Here is a 15,995-nt window from a genome sequence, read left to right as displayed (position 1 = left end):
TTTCTTTCATTTAACTGTAGATAATTGTGATACAGACTTACTACAGACGATGGCATGCTAAAGTTGTGGTAGAGGATTTAAGAAGACAGAAAATGTTCAGGTTGCAGTGGGAAGCAGAGGAAGAACACAGGAAGATAAGAGAAAAAAAAGAGTGGATGAAACTGGATTATTACCGGAGGCATAATCCTCAAACAAAAGAAGATTTTGAACTTCTTTATAATGCACTAGAACGTAAGTTTGAAATAATCTTTGCATAAAATATTAATTTTTCATTAGTAGGGAAAACAAGTTTACTAAAGACAAAAGGAAGACCTTGTTATTTTAAGAAGTTGTCTGGGGAATCTGGATTAGAAAATTTTAAAATATGAATAGTGTCTTAGATTTGGGACAGGAATTAAGGCCGGAGTAAAATTGAAAATGCTTTTATATTAACAACAGGTAAATAACCTATTCAGTTTAGATAAATAACCTATTCAGTTTTATTGTATTATCTCATTTGATCCTTATCCCTGTGAGACAGAAAGTATTGTCCAGTCTGATTGTCTTAATGGTCTTAGAAATCTGTGAACTCAGAGTTGGACTGTCTTGAACCCCTCAGTCCAGCATCCTGCCTCTGATTCTCCTCTTTAGAGGAGATACCTTTTCTATTCCCTTCTACAATGATTATAAATATTAATATATGTGTGTGTATACACATACATAGGACTTCCTAGGTGGCAGTAACAGTAAGGAAACTACCTGCAATGAAGGAGATGTAAGAGACACGGGTTTGATTCCTGTGATGTGAAGAAGTCCTGGAGGAGGGCATGACAACCCACTCCAGTATTCTTGCCTGGAGAATCCCGTCGACTGAGGAGCCTGGCGGGTAATAGTCCATAAGGTCGCAGAGAGTCGGACACAACCAAAGCGACTCAGCACACACACACACACACACACACACACACACACACACACATACAGACATATGTATTCTCTGCACGTTGGATTTTTATGGCTTATTTCTTCCACAGGATGTGTGCTAGTCATTGACACAGTTAAAAAGCCGCAGTTATTTGTACAAGCCAATCACTCCTTACTTTGGGCAGGATACACTATTTTTCTTGAAGCCTTTTCTCAGTGCCCAATTTCTAATCTCATCTTAAATGTCACCTACACAAAGGCTTCTGTGACAGACAGTGCATCTTGGATATCCAAATTATTATATCATGGGTCTCACTGCACCCCCAATTTTACTTTATAATACCATAATTAGTAACAATACATTTTTAATGTTAATTTTTACCACTGGATTGTCAGCTCCATAAGCAAATGACTCATTTATTTTTTGGATGATCTCTTTTTTTGTACTTACCTCAACAAATATTGGTAGAATGATTAAATGAATGAACGAGGGGGAACACAAGGATGTAGCAATTCAGCTCTCTCTAGCTTCTCCTTTCCCAGCAGTACCTCTGAAGTGGAAGTAACCAGAAGAGTTATTTATTACCTTAGATACTAGAAAGTAAAGTTGCACTCTTGGGATAACAGATAAGAATTTAAAAAATTAAAAATAGCCACAGTTTTTTTTTTTAGTTGAACACAACCTTTTTATCCAAAGGAATAATAGTCTTTGACATCTCTGTAATTGCTCATAACACTAACTTCAAGCAATTTTTCATACTGTCACTTTGTTTCTTTATATACTGTGTGCTTGTGGATGTCATTACGTGTTCTGTTACTCACGTCATCCTTTCCTTTCTAATCGAATACAATTTTAGGTGTCAGATGTTGAGTCTATTTAAGTAGCTCTATGATACTGTGCTGTTTCCTGAAGATGAAACAGTTAAGCACCAGGTTTAACAAAGCAATAGTATTAATACATGTCTCTTTTATAACATGCAAAATTGAATGGCTTTGGGAATGTGACAGTATTTGGAGGTGACAGTTAAACTTGCTCCTGAGGTTTCTGTGTCTGCTTTCCCCTTCTCCTAGTCACTGACCTCTGCAAATACTGTTTTATTTTAAATGGTACTTCTATTTCCATGTTCTCTCAGATGAAAGCAAAGTTTGTTTCTTAGTGTTAATAGTTAAATAGTGAGCACTGCTTGCAAGTTGTCTGTGAAAGGTCTTATTGACAAGTATAAAAGTAAAGTTGTATTATAGCAGGGCTCTATTTAAATAATACTCTAAATTTATAAGGATAGACCAAAAGGTATCATTCTTATCTTGTTTGGTTAACAGGCAACTGTGTAAACTAGTGGAAAATATGCTTAATGAGATTCTACCATTTCTACTTATTAATGGTATTTACTTGGACAAATTACTCCTTTCTACTAAGCCTCAGTTTCTTTATCTATAAAAGGACTTAATAATTTCTGGCATATCTACCTCAGAGGGCTTTATAAGTGAAAAATACAAAATATTACATTTATGAGAGTACTTAAAAAATACAAAGATATATGCATCTGTAAGTTACTGTTATACAGTAAATAATTTTATATAAATTTTCTAAATTAAAGAAGAACAGAGATATTTTATATGTATGGCTAAAATTGCAACCCTCTCCAGCATTCTTGCCTGGAGAATCCATGGATAGAGGAGCCTGGCGGGCTATAGTCTATGGGGTTGCAAGAGTTGGACACGACTTAGATGATTTATATGGAAGAAAATGAAAATGGAATTTCTTACACAAAAAGAGACATCTTTTAGTTTTCTTCTAGGCCTAAAATTCTGAATAAGAACTTCAAGAATAATATTGTTAAAGTGCTGCTTTTGGGGGGAATTAAAATTCTGGTTCACAAACTAATTTATAATAATAATTTTCATTCTATATTCTTTACTCTGGTCTTTGAAACTGTTGCCCTCTTGTGGTTCATAGTAACAATTGCGTAGTTTTGTAAAACTGATATCAAAGTTTAACTTTTTCTCCAGATAACCTGTTCCTCAGTAATAAAAGCAAAATAAGTCAATTTAGGAGAATGATTTTAACTATGTAAGTTAATATGCTATATCAAAGACAAGACTATCTTCGGGCAACTTTTGATTTTTATGTCTTTTTTTTTATACATATATAGCAGTATGTTGAGGGTGACTTCTTTTGTTATCTAAACTGTTACTGTTATCTCAGTAACAGTAGATGACTTGTAGATATCAGCCTGAGGAAATTAATACCATGGCTTGTGCTCAGAGATCTTTTCCTTGCCCTGTGGCTCTGTACATACTGTTCTCTTAACTGTCCATGTCCATACTTTAGGACACCAGATAGGACCTTGCTCATTAGGTCTAGGCAATGTTTGTTGAATTGACTCTTCTACCCTTTGGTGATAGAAGCAAGGTCCGATGCTGTAAAGAGCAATATTGCATAGGAACCTGGATGTTAGGTCCATGAATCAACACAAATTGGAAGTGGTCAAACAGAAGATGGCAAGAGTGAACATCGACATTCTATGAATCCGCAAACTAAAATGGACTGGAATGGGTGAATTAACTCAGATGACCATTATATTTACTACTGTGGGCAGAAATCCCTTAGAAGAAATGGAGTAGCCATCATAGTCAACAAAAGAGTCCGAAATGCAGTACTTGGATGCAATCTCAAAATGACAGAATGCTCTCTGTTCATTTCCAAGGCAAACCATTCAGTATCAGGGTAATCCAAGTCTATGCCCCAACCAGTAACGCTGAAGAAGCTGAAGTTGAATGGTTCTATTAAGACCTACCAGACCTTTTAAAATTAACACCCCCAAAAGATGTCCTTTTCATTATAGGGGACTGGAATGCAAAAGTAGGAGTCAAGAAACACCTGGGGTAACAGGCACATTTGGCCTTGGAATATGGAATGAAGCAGGGCAAAGGCTAATAGAGTTTTGCCAAGAAACACACTGGTCATAGCAGACACCCTCTTCCAACAACACAAGAGAAAACTCTACACATGGACATCACCAGATGGCCAGCACCGAAATCAGACTGATGATATTATTTGCAACCAGAGATGAAGAAGCTCTATACAGTCAGCGAAAACAAGACCGGGAACTGACTGTGGCCCAGATCATGAACTCCTTATTACCAAATTCAGACTGAAATAGAAGAAAGTGGGGAAAACCACTAGACCATTCAGGTATGACCTAAATCAAATCCCTTATGATTATACAATGGAAGTGAGAAATAGATCTAAGGGACTAGATCTGATAGATAGAGTGCCTGATGAACTATGGACAGAGGTTCATGACATTGTACAGGAGACAGGGATCAAGACCATCCCCGTGGAACAGAAATGCAAAAAAGCATTATGGCTGTCTGAGGAGGACTTACAAATAGCTGTGAAAAGAAGAGAAGCAAAAAGCAAAGGAAAATGGAAAGATATAAGCATCTGAATGCAGAGTTCCAAAGAATAGCAAGGAGAGATAAGAAAACCTTCCTCAGCGATCAATGCAAAGAAAAAGAGGAAAACAACAGAATGGGAAAGGCTAGAGATCTCTTCAGAAAATTAGAGATACCAAGGGAACATTTCATGCAAGGATGGGCTTGATAAAGGACAGAAATGGTATGGACTTAACAGAAGCAGAAGATATTAAGAGGTGGCAAGAATACACAGAAGAACTGTACAAAAAAGATCTTCACGACCCAGATAATCATGATGGTATGATCACTCACCTAGAACCAGACATCCTGGAATGTGAAGTCAAGTGGGCCTTAGAAAGCATCACTATGAACAAAGCTAGTGGAGGTGATGGCATTCCATTTGAACTATTTCAAATCCTGAAAGATGATGCTGTGAAAGTGCTGGACTCAACACGCCAGCAAATTTGGAAAATTTGGCCTCAGCAGTGGCCACAGGATTGGAAAAGGTCAGTTTTCATTCCAGTCCCAAAGAAAGGCAATGCCAAAGAATGCTCAAACTACTGCACAATTGCACTCATCTCACACGCTAGTAAAGTCATGCTCAAAATTCTCCAAGCCAGGCTTCAGCAATAGGTGAACTGTGAACTTCCAGATGTTCTAGCTGGTTTTAGAAAAGGCACAGGAACCAGAGGTCAAATTGTCAGCATCCACTGGATCATCAAAAAAGCAAGAGAGTTCCAGAAAAGCATCTATTTCTGCTTTATTGACTATGCTAAAGTCTTTGACTATGTGGATCACAACAAACTGTGGAAAATTCTTCAAGAGATGGGACTACCAGACCACCTGACCTGCCTCTTGAGAAATCTGTATACAGGTCAGGGAACAACAGTTAGAACTGGACCTTGAAAAACAGACTGGTTCCAAATAGGGAGAGCAGTACGTCAAGGCTGTATGTTGTCACCGTGCTTATTTAACTTCTATGCAGAGTACGTCATGAGAAACATTAGGCTGGATGTAGCACAAGCTGGAATCAAGATTGCTGGGAAAAATATCCATTACCTGAGATATGCAGATGACTCCACGCTTATGGCAGAAAGTGAAGAACTAAAGGGCCTTTTGATGAAAGTGAAAGAGGAGAGTGAAAAAGTTGGCATAAAGCTCAACATTCAGAAAACGAAGATCATGGCATCTGGTCCCATCACTTCATGGCAAATAGATAGGGAAACAGTGGAAATAGTGGATGACTTCATTTTTTTGGGCTCCAAAATCACTGCAGATGGTGATTGCAGCCATGAAATTAAAATACACTTACTCCTTGGAAGAAAAGTTATGATCAACCTAGACAGCATATTAAGAAGCAGAGACATTACTTTGCCAACAAAGGTCCATCTAGTCAAGGCTGTGGTTTTTCCAGTAGTCATGTATGGATGTGAGAGTTGGACTATGAAGAAGGCTGAGTGCAGAAGAATTGATGCTTTTGAACTGTGGTGTTAGAGAAGACTCTTGAGAGTCCCTTGGACTGCAAGGGATCCATCCAGTCCATCTTAAAGGAGATCAGTCCTGATTGTTCATTGGAAGGACTGATGTTGAAACTGAAATTCCAATACCTTAGCCATCTGCTGCAAAGAGCTGACTCATTTGAAAAGACCATGATGCTGGGAAAGATTGAGGGCAGGAGGAGAAGGGGACAACAGAGGATGAGATAGCTAGATGGCATTACCGATTCAATGGACATGAGTTTGGGTAAACTCCGGGAGTTGGTGATGGACAGGGAGGCCTGGTGTGCTGCAGTCAATGGGGTTGCAAAGAGTTGGACACGGCTGAGCGACTGAACTGAACTGAAGTGACCCTTTGTTTTGTTTGAACTTGTGCTAATGGTGTTCTCTTTTTAAATTATTACCTCTTAATCTCAAGGTTCCTTGACTTCTAGCCTCTGGCGACTCCATGGGCTCCATCCATTGACAGATCTGACCCTGGGATTCAATATGACTCTTTCTTGGCTCTTTCCCCATTCAGGGTTCCAGTTTGTCATGAGAAATTTAAAAGCAAATGCATAGAAATTGCCAGTGATGGGGACAATATTGTATATTCTTCTGTTTCTTGCTTGAAAATAGCAAGTTAATTTTATATCAGAAATTTTAGAATGTGTATGGACTTTATATTTTATTACTGCCCTTTCGTTTTATAGTTGAACTTGAGACCGGGGAAGATAATTGCATTCTTTCAAATGAACCAGTTGCTTTAATATCTTTTTCTTTGAGAATACTGGAGGTTACTGACATCTGTTATGGGGTGCATTGTGTTCCCATCAAATTCAAATGTTGAAGCTCTATCTTCAGTCCTCAGAATGTGACAATATTTGGAACTAGGTTCTTTAAAGAACTAATGAAGAAAAAGCGGGGTCGTATGGGACCCGGATCCAGTATGACTTTAAGAAGAGGCCATAAGGACACGTTTGCACAGAGGGATGACCGTGTGGAGACACTGGAGGAAGGTGCCTGTTTATGAACCCGGGAGCGAGGCCCTCAGGAGAGACTGATTTAGCCGTCACCTTGATCTTGAACTCCTATCCCTCAGAACTGTGAGAAAATAAATTTCTGTTCTTTAAGCCACCCAGACTGTGGTACTTTGTTATGACAGCCCTAGCAAACTAATGCAGGATTCCAATTTTTTTGTTTGCTTGTTTGCTTTTCTTATCATTCCCAGGGAGCAAATATTTTATGAGACTAGGAAGACTCTCTCATCTTTCTCATTGTCTTCTGTGTATAGTTCTAGAAACTGTCAAATCAGTTATAAAATTAGCTTTTTATAGCTGTTCCTGGTTCCTGTGTTTTTCTGTTCCTTATTGGTAGTTGAGTTATAGTATTTTTCTGACGCCATGTTTTAACCTTTACATGGAGGTTGTTCATCTAATAGAGAATTTTATTGGAAATAAGATCCATTATTTTCATAGTTCTAATTAGCCTCATTGGGTTGTTTCTTTTTTTAAAGTCATACTAATAATTTAAACAAAATGTAAAATCTGAATACATATGGATATAAAAGTATTTGAAAACATATATATATAGGTATAGATTCACCTAGTTAATCTAACTGACCAGCATATTGCTTTTTGAGGTTGGCAAAATAGTTTAAATAATATTCTAGTGGCTTAAATTTATTACCAGTACCAAAAATTTCTAATGTAAAACTAGGAAGTAAAATATGCTTACTAATATCATTCAATTTTTATTTGCTTTCTGGGAACATCCATATAATCCCATGAGGTAAATATTCTCAGTTATTTCCACAAGCAAGCAATTTTCATCTTTATTCATATACTGCCTTTTAGTATATAGATATTGTCAAATTTTAAAATTTTTTGGTTGGTAAAATTACTCTCAAAAACTACTGGTAAAAACTACTCATCAATCATGGATTTTCTGGACTTCATAACATAATTTAGTTCTTAAATTTACAACCCTTTTGCTGAATACAATTTAGCTCTTAAATTCACAAATAGACCAAGCTGTACAGTATCTGAATAATGTATTCCTGGTAAAGGACAGAATGGATTCTTATAAAGAGCATGACTGACAAGTCTTTGACCTTAGCAGGATGATTTCAAATTGAAATTTGAGAGGAGGAAGAAATAATCTGACAAAACTGTAAACTGGATATCATGAAAGTTAGTGGTTTTAACAGAAGAGGGCCAGAAACAACACTTAACGGCTTCAGATACTTAACCTTTCGATGCAGAGACTAGTGTTAAAAGTAAACCTAAACTTTTAATGAAAGGAAAGTGTAAATTCTAATTATGTAAGTTATATATAAATGTAATATATTCTGAAATAACCTTGCAATGCAACATGAGTAATAATCATGCTTGGAATGTAACAACTTAGAGTACACTGTACTTAATTGAATTATATGTAATAGAATGTAAGAGGAAGTAACCTTATGTCAAAGGATATTTACCCAAAGGAAGTCTTTAAACCTAATGATGAAAAATGATAGGCTTTTGGGTAAAGATAAATGAAATGAAAAGCAAAAATTCTGTCCCAGTAGAAGGATTTTATGGTCTTTCCAATGAGCGACAGGCAAAGAGACATGTTCACTTCTTTGAGAAGGCATTATACCTTTCTCACTTTTGTATGTGCCATCAAACCTTACAAGGTTCCTTTCAGATAATAACTGTTCAAAAATTACTGTTGAGTATTTTGAATTGGCAAAGAAGTGATAGGATTTTGGCAAGTATAATACCTGATCAGGGAACTAGGCTTTTGAAGTTCAGAGAAAAAATAGGTTTGAATCTATGGCCAGAGTGCAGTTCATGAGATTCTGAAGCTTCATCACTCTGACAATAAAGTAATAAATCATCTCTATGTAAATAGAAAGAATTGCATGTTAGCAAGGAGATTATATACTTTTTAAATTAGTTATTACAATAAATCAAAAGAATGTCTGGAGGTCGTAAAGATCTTACTAGACCCACTCCCATAATTTACATTTTAAGATAACAGGATTAGCCAGAAGGTTTTCAGGGAGGAGAAACTGTCCTCAAGCAGGATACATTGTTGTTATATAATCCCAGCTCAGTACAGTCTCTCAGTCATGTCCAACTCTTTGCGACCCCATGAATCGCAGCACGCTGGGCCTCCCTGTCCATCACCACCTCCCAGAACTTAACCAAACTCATGTCCATCGAGTCGGCAATGCCATCCAGCCATCTCATCCTCTGTCGTCCCCTTCTCCTCCTGCCCCCAATCCCTCCCAGCATCAGGGTCTTTTCCAATGAGTCAACTCTTTGCTTGAGATGGCCAAAGTATTGGAGTTTCAGCTTCAGCATCAGTCCTTCCAAAGAACACCCAAGTCTGATCTCCTTTAGGACGGACTGGTAGGGTCTCCTTGCAGTCCAAGGGACTCTCAAGAGTCTTCTCCAACGCCACAGTTCAAACGCGTCAATTCTTCGGCCCTCAGCCTTCTTCACAGTCCAACTCTCACATCCATACATGACCACAGGAAAAATCATAGCCTTGACTAGACGGATCTTTGTTGGCAAAGTAATGTCTCTGCTTTTGAATATGCTGTCTAGGTTGGTCATATTTTTCCTTCCAAGGAGTAAGTATCTTTTAATTTCATGGCTGCAATCATCATCTGCAATGATTTTGAAGCCCCCCAAAATAAAGTCTGACACTGTTTCCACTGTTTCCCCATCTATTTCCCATGAAGTGATGGGACCAGATGCCATGATCTTTATTTTCTGAATGTTGAGCTTTAAGCCAACTTTTTCACTCTCCTCTTTCACTTTCATCAAGAGGCTCTTTAGTTCTTCTTCACTTTCTGCCATAAGGGTGGTGTCATCTGTATATCTGAGGTTATTGATATTTCTCCCAGCAATCTTGATTCCAGCTTGTGCTACATCCAGCCCAGTGTTTCTCATGAAGTACTCTGCATAGAAGTTAAATAAGCAGGGTGACAATATACAGCCTTGACGTACTCCTTTTCCTATTTGGAACCAGTCTGTTGTTCCATGTCCAGTTCTAACTGTTGCTTCCTGACCTGCATATAGGTTTCTCAAGAGGCAGGTCAGGTGGTCTTATATTCCCATCTCTTGAAGAATTTTCCACAGTTTATTGGGATCCACACAATCAAAGGCTTTGGCTCAGTCAATAAAGCAAAAAGAAATGTTTTTCTGAAACTCTCTTGCTTTTTCGATGATCCAGCAGATGCTGGCAATTTGATCTCTGGTTCCTCTGCCTTTTCTAAAACCAGCTTGAACATCTGGAAGTTCACGGTTCACGTATTGCTAAAGCCTGGCTTGGAGAATTTTGAGCATGACTTTACTAGCGTGTGAGATGAGTGCAATTGTGCAGTAGTTTGAGCATTCTATGGCATTGCCTTTCTTTGGGATTGGAATGAAAACTGACCTTTTCCAGTCCTGTGGCCACTGCTGAGTTTTCCAAATATGCTGGCATATTGAGTGCAGCACTTTCACAGCATCATCTTTCAGGATTTGAAATAGTTCAAATGGAATTCCATCCCCTCCACTAGCTTTGTTTGTAATGATGCTTTCTAAGGCCCACTTGATTTCACATTCCAGAATGTCTGGCTCTAGGTGAGTGATCACACCATTGTTATTATTTTGGTCATGAAGATCTTTTTTGTACAGTTCTGTGTATTCTTGCCACCTCTCCTTAATATCTTCTGCTTCTGTTAGGTCCATACCATTTCTGTCCTTTATCGAGCCTATCTTTGCATGAAATGTTCCCTTGGTATCTCTAATTTTCTTGAAGAGATCTCTAGTCTTTCCCATTCTGTTGTTTTCCTCTATTTCTTTGCATTGATTGCTGAGGAAGGTTTTCTTATCTCTCCTTGCTATTCTTTGGAACTCTGCATTTAGATGCTTATATCTCTCCTTTCCTCCTTTGCTTTTTGCTTCTCTTCTTTTCACAGCTATTTGTAAGGCCTCCCCAGACAGCCATTTTACTTTTTTGCATTTCTGTTCCACGGGGATGGTCTTGATTCCTGTCTCCTATAAAATGTCACGAACCTCTGTCCATAGTTCATCAGGCACTCTGTGTATCAGATCTAGTCCCTTAAATCTATTTCTCACTTCCACTGTATAATCATAAGGGATTTGATTTAGGTCATACCTGAACCTACTTTCTTCAATTTTAGTCTGAATTTGGTAATAAGGAGTTCATGATCTGAGTCACAGTCAGCTCCTGGTCTTCTTTTTGCTGACTGTGTAGTGCTTCTCCATCTTTGGCTGCAAAGAATATAATCAATATGATTTTGGTGTTGACTGTCTGGTGATGTCCATGTATGTGTAGAGTCTTCTCTTGTGTTGTTGGAAGAGAGTGTTTGCTATGACGAGTGCATTCTCTTGGCAAACCTCTATTAACCTTTGCTCTGCTTCATTCTGTACTCCAAGGCCTAATTTGCCTATTACTCCAGGTGTTTCTTGACTTCCTACTTTTGCATTCCAGTCCCCTATAATGAAAAGGACATCTTTTTTTGGTGTTAGTTCTAAAAGATCTTATAGGTCTTCATAGAACCTTTCAACTTCAGCTTCTTCAATGTTACTGGTTGGGGCATAGGCTTGGAAAGTAAAAGTGAAGTAGCTCAGTCATGTCCGACTCTTTGTGACCCCATGGACTGTAGCCTACCAGGCTTGTCCCTCCATGGGATTCTCCACGCAAGAATACTGGAGTGGGTCGCCATTTCCTTCTCCAGGGGATCTTCCCAACCCAGGGATCAAACCTGGATCTCCTGCATTGCAGGCAGACACTTTAACCTCTGAGCCACTCAGGTTGGTAGCCTTTCCCTTCTCCAGGGGATCTTCCCATCTCAGGGATCGAACCCAGGTCTCCCACATTGCAGGCGGATTCTTTACCAGCTGAGCCACCAGGGAGGCCCATAGACTTGGATTACCGTGATATTGAATAGTTTGCCTTGGAAATGAACAGAGACATTCTGTGTCGTTTTTGAGATTGCATCCACGTACTGCATTTTGGACTCTCTTGTTGACTATGATGGCTACTCCATTTCTTCTAAGGGATTCCTGCCCACAGTAGTAGATATAATGGTCACCTGAGTTAAATTAAACCATTCCAGTTTATTTTAGTTTGCGGATTCATAGAATGTCGACGTTCACTCTTGCCATCTCCTGTTTGACCACTTCAAATATGCCTTGATTCATGGACCTAACATTCATGGGCCTAACATGGACCTAACATATAATCCTTAGTACAGAGTTTAAACTGAGTTGTTTGTTGTGTAATCATCAGTTCAGGGTTTAAAGGAAAAAGTTTTATGTGACTAAGACTAAGGAATGTAGAGATTAAAAAAAAAAAGTTTGTACTTTCTTCCTGCTTGTGAATTCCAGACCCCTATCTTCTCCTTGAGAACCCCAGACCCCTCTCTCCTTGGGGACCCCCAGACTTCTTATCAGCCTGGCTAGGAATTGACTCTCTCACCATCCTCCCTGCCCCAATACACAATGTTCAGGTGCCTGATTTAAATTTGTGCTGTGCTGTGCTTAGTTGCTCAGTCATGTCCAACTCTTTGAAACCCCATGGACTGTAGCCCACCAGGTACTTCTGTCCATGGGATTCTCCAGGCAAGAACACTGCAGTGGGTTGCCATGCCCTCCTCCAGGGGACCTTCCACATTGCAGGTGGATTCTTTATCGTCTGAACCACTGGGGAAGCCTGATTTAAATTTGAGGCTTAATTATATAAAATCCTCCCAAATTGACCTTTTGCAATTTTTATTTCACCCCATGCATTGTGATATGTAGTGCTTTTTTTTTTTTTTTTTAATTATTGCCTTAGAGTTCTCCAGGCAAGAATACTGAAATGCGTAGCAATCCCTTTTCCAGGGAATCTTCCTGACCCAAGGATCCAACCTGGGTCTCCTGTTTTGTAGGCAGATTTTACTGGCTAAGCCACCAGAGAAGCCCCTTTGTTTCCATAATGGTTGATAATCATACCTTTTTTTGATTAAGTATTATTTTTGATAGAATTTCTTACATTTCTAAGCAGATAGGAATACATTTCTTTTTTAAACTTTGTTATTAATTGTAGTTGAATTGCACTGTGTCCAAAAACATGCAGCGTTTGTCATTTCTGATTCTGGGGGTTTATGTTTTCTTCCATTCCTACTCCTAGAATTTATTTCTTCTTGTTGTTCAGAGTCGTGTCTGACTCTTTGTGACCCTTTGGACTGCAGCGCACCAGGCTTCCTTGTCCTTCACTATCTCCTGGAGTTTGCTCAAACTCATATCCATTGTGTTGATGATGTCATCCAACCACCTCATCCTCTGTTGCCCCTTCTCCTCCTGACATCAGTCTTTTCCAGCATCAGGGTCTTTTCCAGTGAGTTGGCTCTTCATATCAGGTGGCCAAAGTATTGGAGCTTCAGCGTTAGTCCTTCCAATGAATATTCAAGGTTGATTTTCTTTAAATTTAGTTAAATTTTTAGAATTTACTTAAATTTATATAAATGCTTCATAGAGCTTTGAAAATAAGATATGCTTTCATCTTTGATGTTTAGAGCTTGATGTATATTAATTTCAACTTGTTAATCATACTGTGGCAATTTGATTTTTAACTCTTTATCTGACTCTCATAGATTAACTCATTTATATTCTGTTTATATAAAATAAAATATACTCACCACAGTAGTGTTTATAACTGATAGAAGTTTTGCTTTATATGACTTGATGGGCTGTGATTTTCAGTATAAATATTCATGACGGTCATCATAAAATTGATGAAAGTCATACCTTTCATCATAAAATTATCTTCTCCAAGGTTTGAATTTTTAGTCTTTTCCCTATTTTCAAAATATTAGTATAGCTGCATCTGTTTTTTTGTTGTTGTTCATATTTATCATCCTTTTGTGCTTAACCATAGTCTTTGGCATCACTTTAAGTGTACCTTTGGAAAATATTATGTCATTGGATTAAAAAAATATATATAACATTTTATTTTCAGTCAAAAATTGAGCCATTTCATAGTTTTAAATGTAACCATTATGCCTGATTTTGCTTCTCTCATCTTGCTTTATGCATTTTGTTTCTAATTTTTGGGTCTTTTTCTGCACAAACATTTATGGTTGTTAATATTTTCTGCAATGATTTGAAATGTAAGCATTCTTTTTTTATTTCTTCTTAAAGTTTGTCAAAGATGTTCTTAAAAGAGGTAAATGCTCAGATGGATTTATAGCCCACCCTTTTCTCTAGTTCAGAGTCCTTGAATTAAGGTTTGCTACCTTCTGCTAGAGTGTTCACTTTCTGAGATGAGACAGCAGCTGTTTGAGGGACGACACTTGTGCCTCCTTGAGTGTCTTCCAGTGGTAGCTGCAACTATGTCTTAAAGAACTTCCCTGAAAGTTTCTACCACATGGATCACACCTCTCTCTGATTTCTAGTATTGCTTCCAGTCTCTCCTTCTCCTCCCCCTATTTCATATTTCTTGTATCATTTCTAGAAGAACGTAGGAGAGGGCAGCTAGCAGCCTGTATAAAAGCCTTCATCTTGTCAGAAACTTGGCATGTCATATATTAAAAAGGAACTAGACGTGGATGGGACATGAAATTATGGCAAATTATATACAGTTTGAGAAAGGGAAGTGTTTTTTTCTGGAAAAGAGAAAATCTAAGTGGTCTGTGACAGTTATCTTTGGTGCCATGTTGTGCAGAGTAGACTGACTATGTTTTGCCTCACAAGCTAGGACTAGGACCTGGGTGAGCAAATTAAATCTGTCCACACTGCTAGGAGGAGAATTCGTCCCCCATCTTATATGGGGACGAATGTTGAACTGTTTAATTTCTAAAGTTCTTTCCAACACTGTTTTTCCTTTAATGTAGCTTTGACATTTTTTGCAATGTTGGATATAAAACAGTTTTCTTCCCCAGATTTAGCATGTATAAGAAATGAATGTAGTGCTTGTTAAAATAAGTATATCTGAGCCCAGAAATTTTGATTTGTTTAAGTTTGGGGTAGGATCTAGTATTCTGTATTTTCTCAGGTTAATTTTAAGTCTATAGCATCATCTTGAGGTAAGTTAAGTCTATAAAAATGCTATTATTTGGCATTTTATGATTTACTTTTAGAGTGTATTTCATGTAACACATTATTTAAAAACATTTTTTTATATTGGAGTATAATTGATTCACAATGTTGTGTGAAAGTCGCTCAGTCGTGTCTGAGTGGGTAGCCTTTCCCTTCTCCAGGGGATCTTCCCAACCCAGGGATTGAAACCAGGTCTCTCAAATTGCAGGCATATTCTTTACCAGCTGAGCCACAAGGGAAGCCCAAGAATACTGGAGTGGGTAGCCTCCTCCTTCTCCAGGGGATCTTCCCAACCTAGGAATCAAACCAGGGTCTCCTGCATTGCAGGTGGATTCTTTACCAACTGAGCTATCAGGGAAGCAATGTTGTGTGAGTTTCAGGTATACAGCAAAGTGATTTATACACACACACATGCATATATATATTCTTTTTCAGATTCTTTTCCCTCTCCCCTATAGGTTATTATAGAGTACTGAGTTCAATTACCTCTGCTATGCAGTAGGTCCTTGTTGATTATCTATTTTATATATTATAGTGTGCAACACATTCTTTGTTGATAATAACTAACACTTTGTAGTGTGCAACACATTTTTTATTGCTAGTAACCATCATTATGCACAAAGCTGGTGGAAGTTATGGAATTCTAGTTGAGCTATTTTAAATTTGAAAAGATGATGCTGTTAAAGTGCTGCACTCAATATGCCAGCAAATTTGGAAAACTGAGCAGTGGCCATAGGACTAGAAAAGGTCAGTTTTCATTCCAATCCCAAAGAAAGGCAATGCCAAGCAATGTTCAAACTACTTTATAATTGCACTCTTTTCACATGCTAGCAAGGTAATGCTCAAAATCCTTCAAGCTAGGGCTCAAGAGTATGTGCACCAAGAACTTCCCGATGTACAAGCTGGATTTAGACAAGGCAGAGGAACCAGAGATCAAATTGCCAACGTCCACTGGATCATAGAGAAAGCAAGAGAATTCTGGAAAAACATCTACTTCTGCTTCACAGACTAAGCTAAAGACTTTGAATGTGTGGATCATAACAAACTGTGGAAAATTCTTAAAGAGATGGGAATACCAGACCACCTTACCTGCCTCCTGAGAAACCTGTATGCA

The 15,995-nt window shown here is 38.2% G+C and overlaps 1 protein-coding gene across 1 annotated transcript in view; it reads left to right on the top strand.

Moving 5' to 3' along the window:
• Positions 1-15,995, top strand: part of IQUB (IQ motif and ubiquitin domain containing) — a 73,949-nt gene that overhangs the window by 22,633 nt on the left and 35,321 nt on the right. Inside the window, exon 6 of the mRNA XM_052638476.1 lies at positions 21-231. Within this exon, the coding sequence (XP_052494436.1) occupies positions 21-231 (211 nt within the window). The remainder of the gene's footprint in view (positions 1-20; positions 232-15,995) is intronic.

Source organism: Budorcas taxicolor, chromosome 4 (genome assembly GCF_023091745.1).
Source record: "Budorcas taxicolor isolate Tak-1 chromosome 4, Takin1.1, whole genome shotgun sequence".
Taxonomy (NCBI): domain Eukaryota; kingdom Metazoa; phylum Chordata; class Mammalia; order Artiodactyla; family Bovidae; genus Budorcas; species Budorcas taxicolor.
The sequence above is the reverse complement of the archived record's forward strand: the minus strand, read 5'-3'. Positions and strand labels throughout refer to the sequence as shown.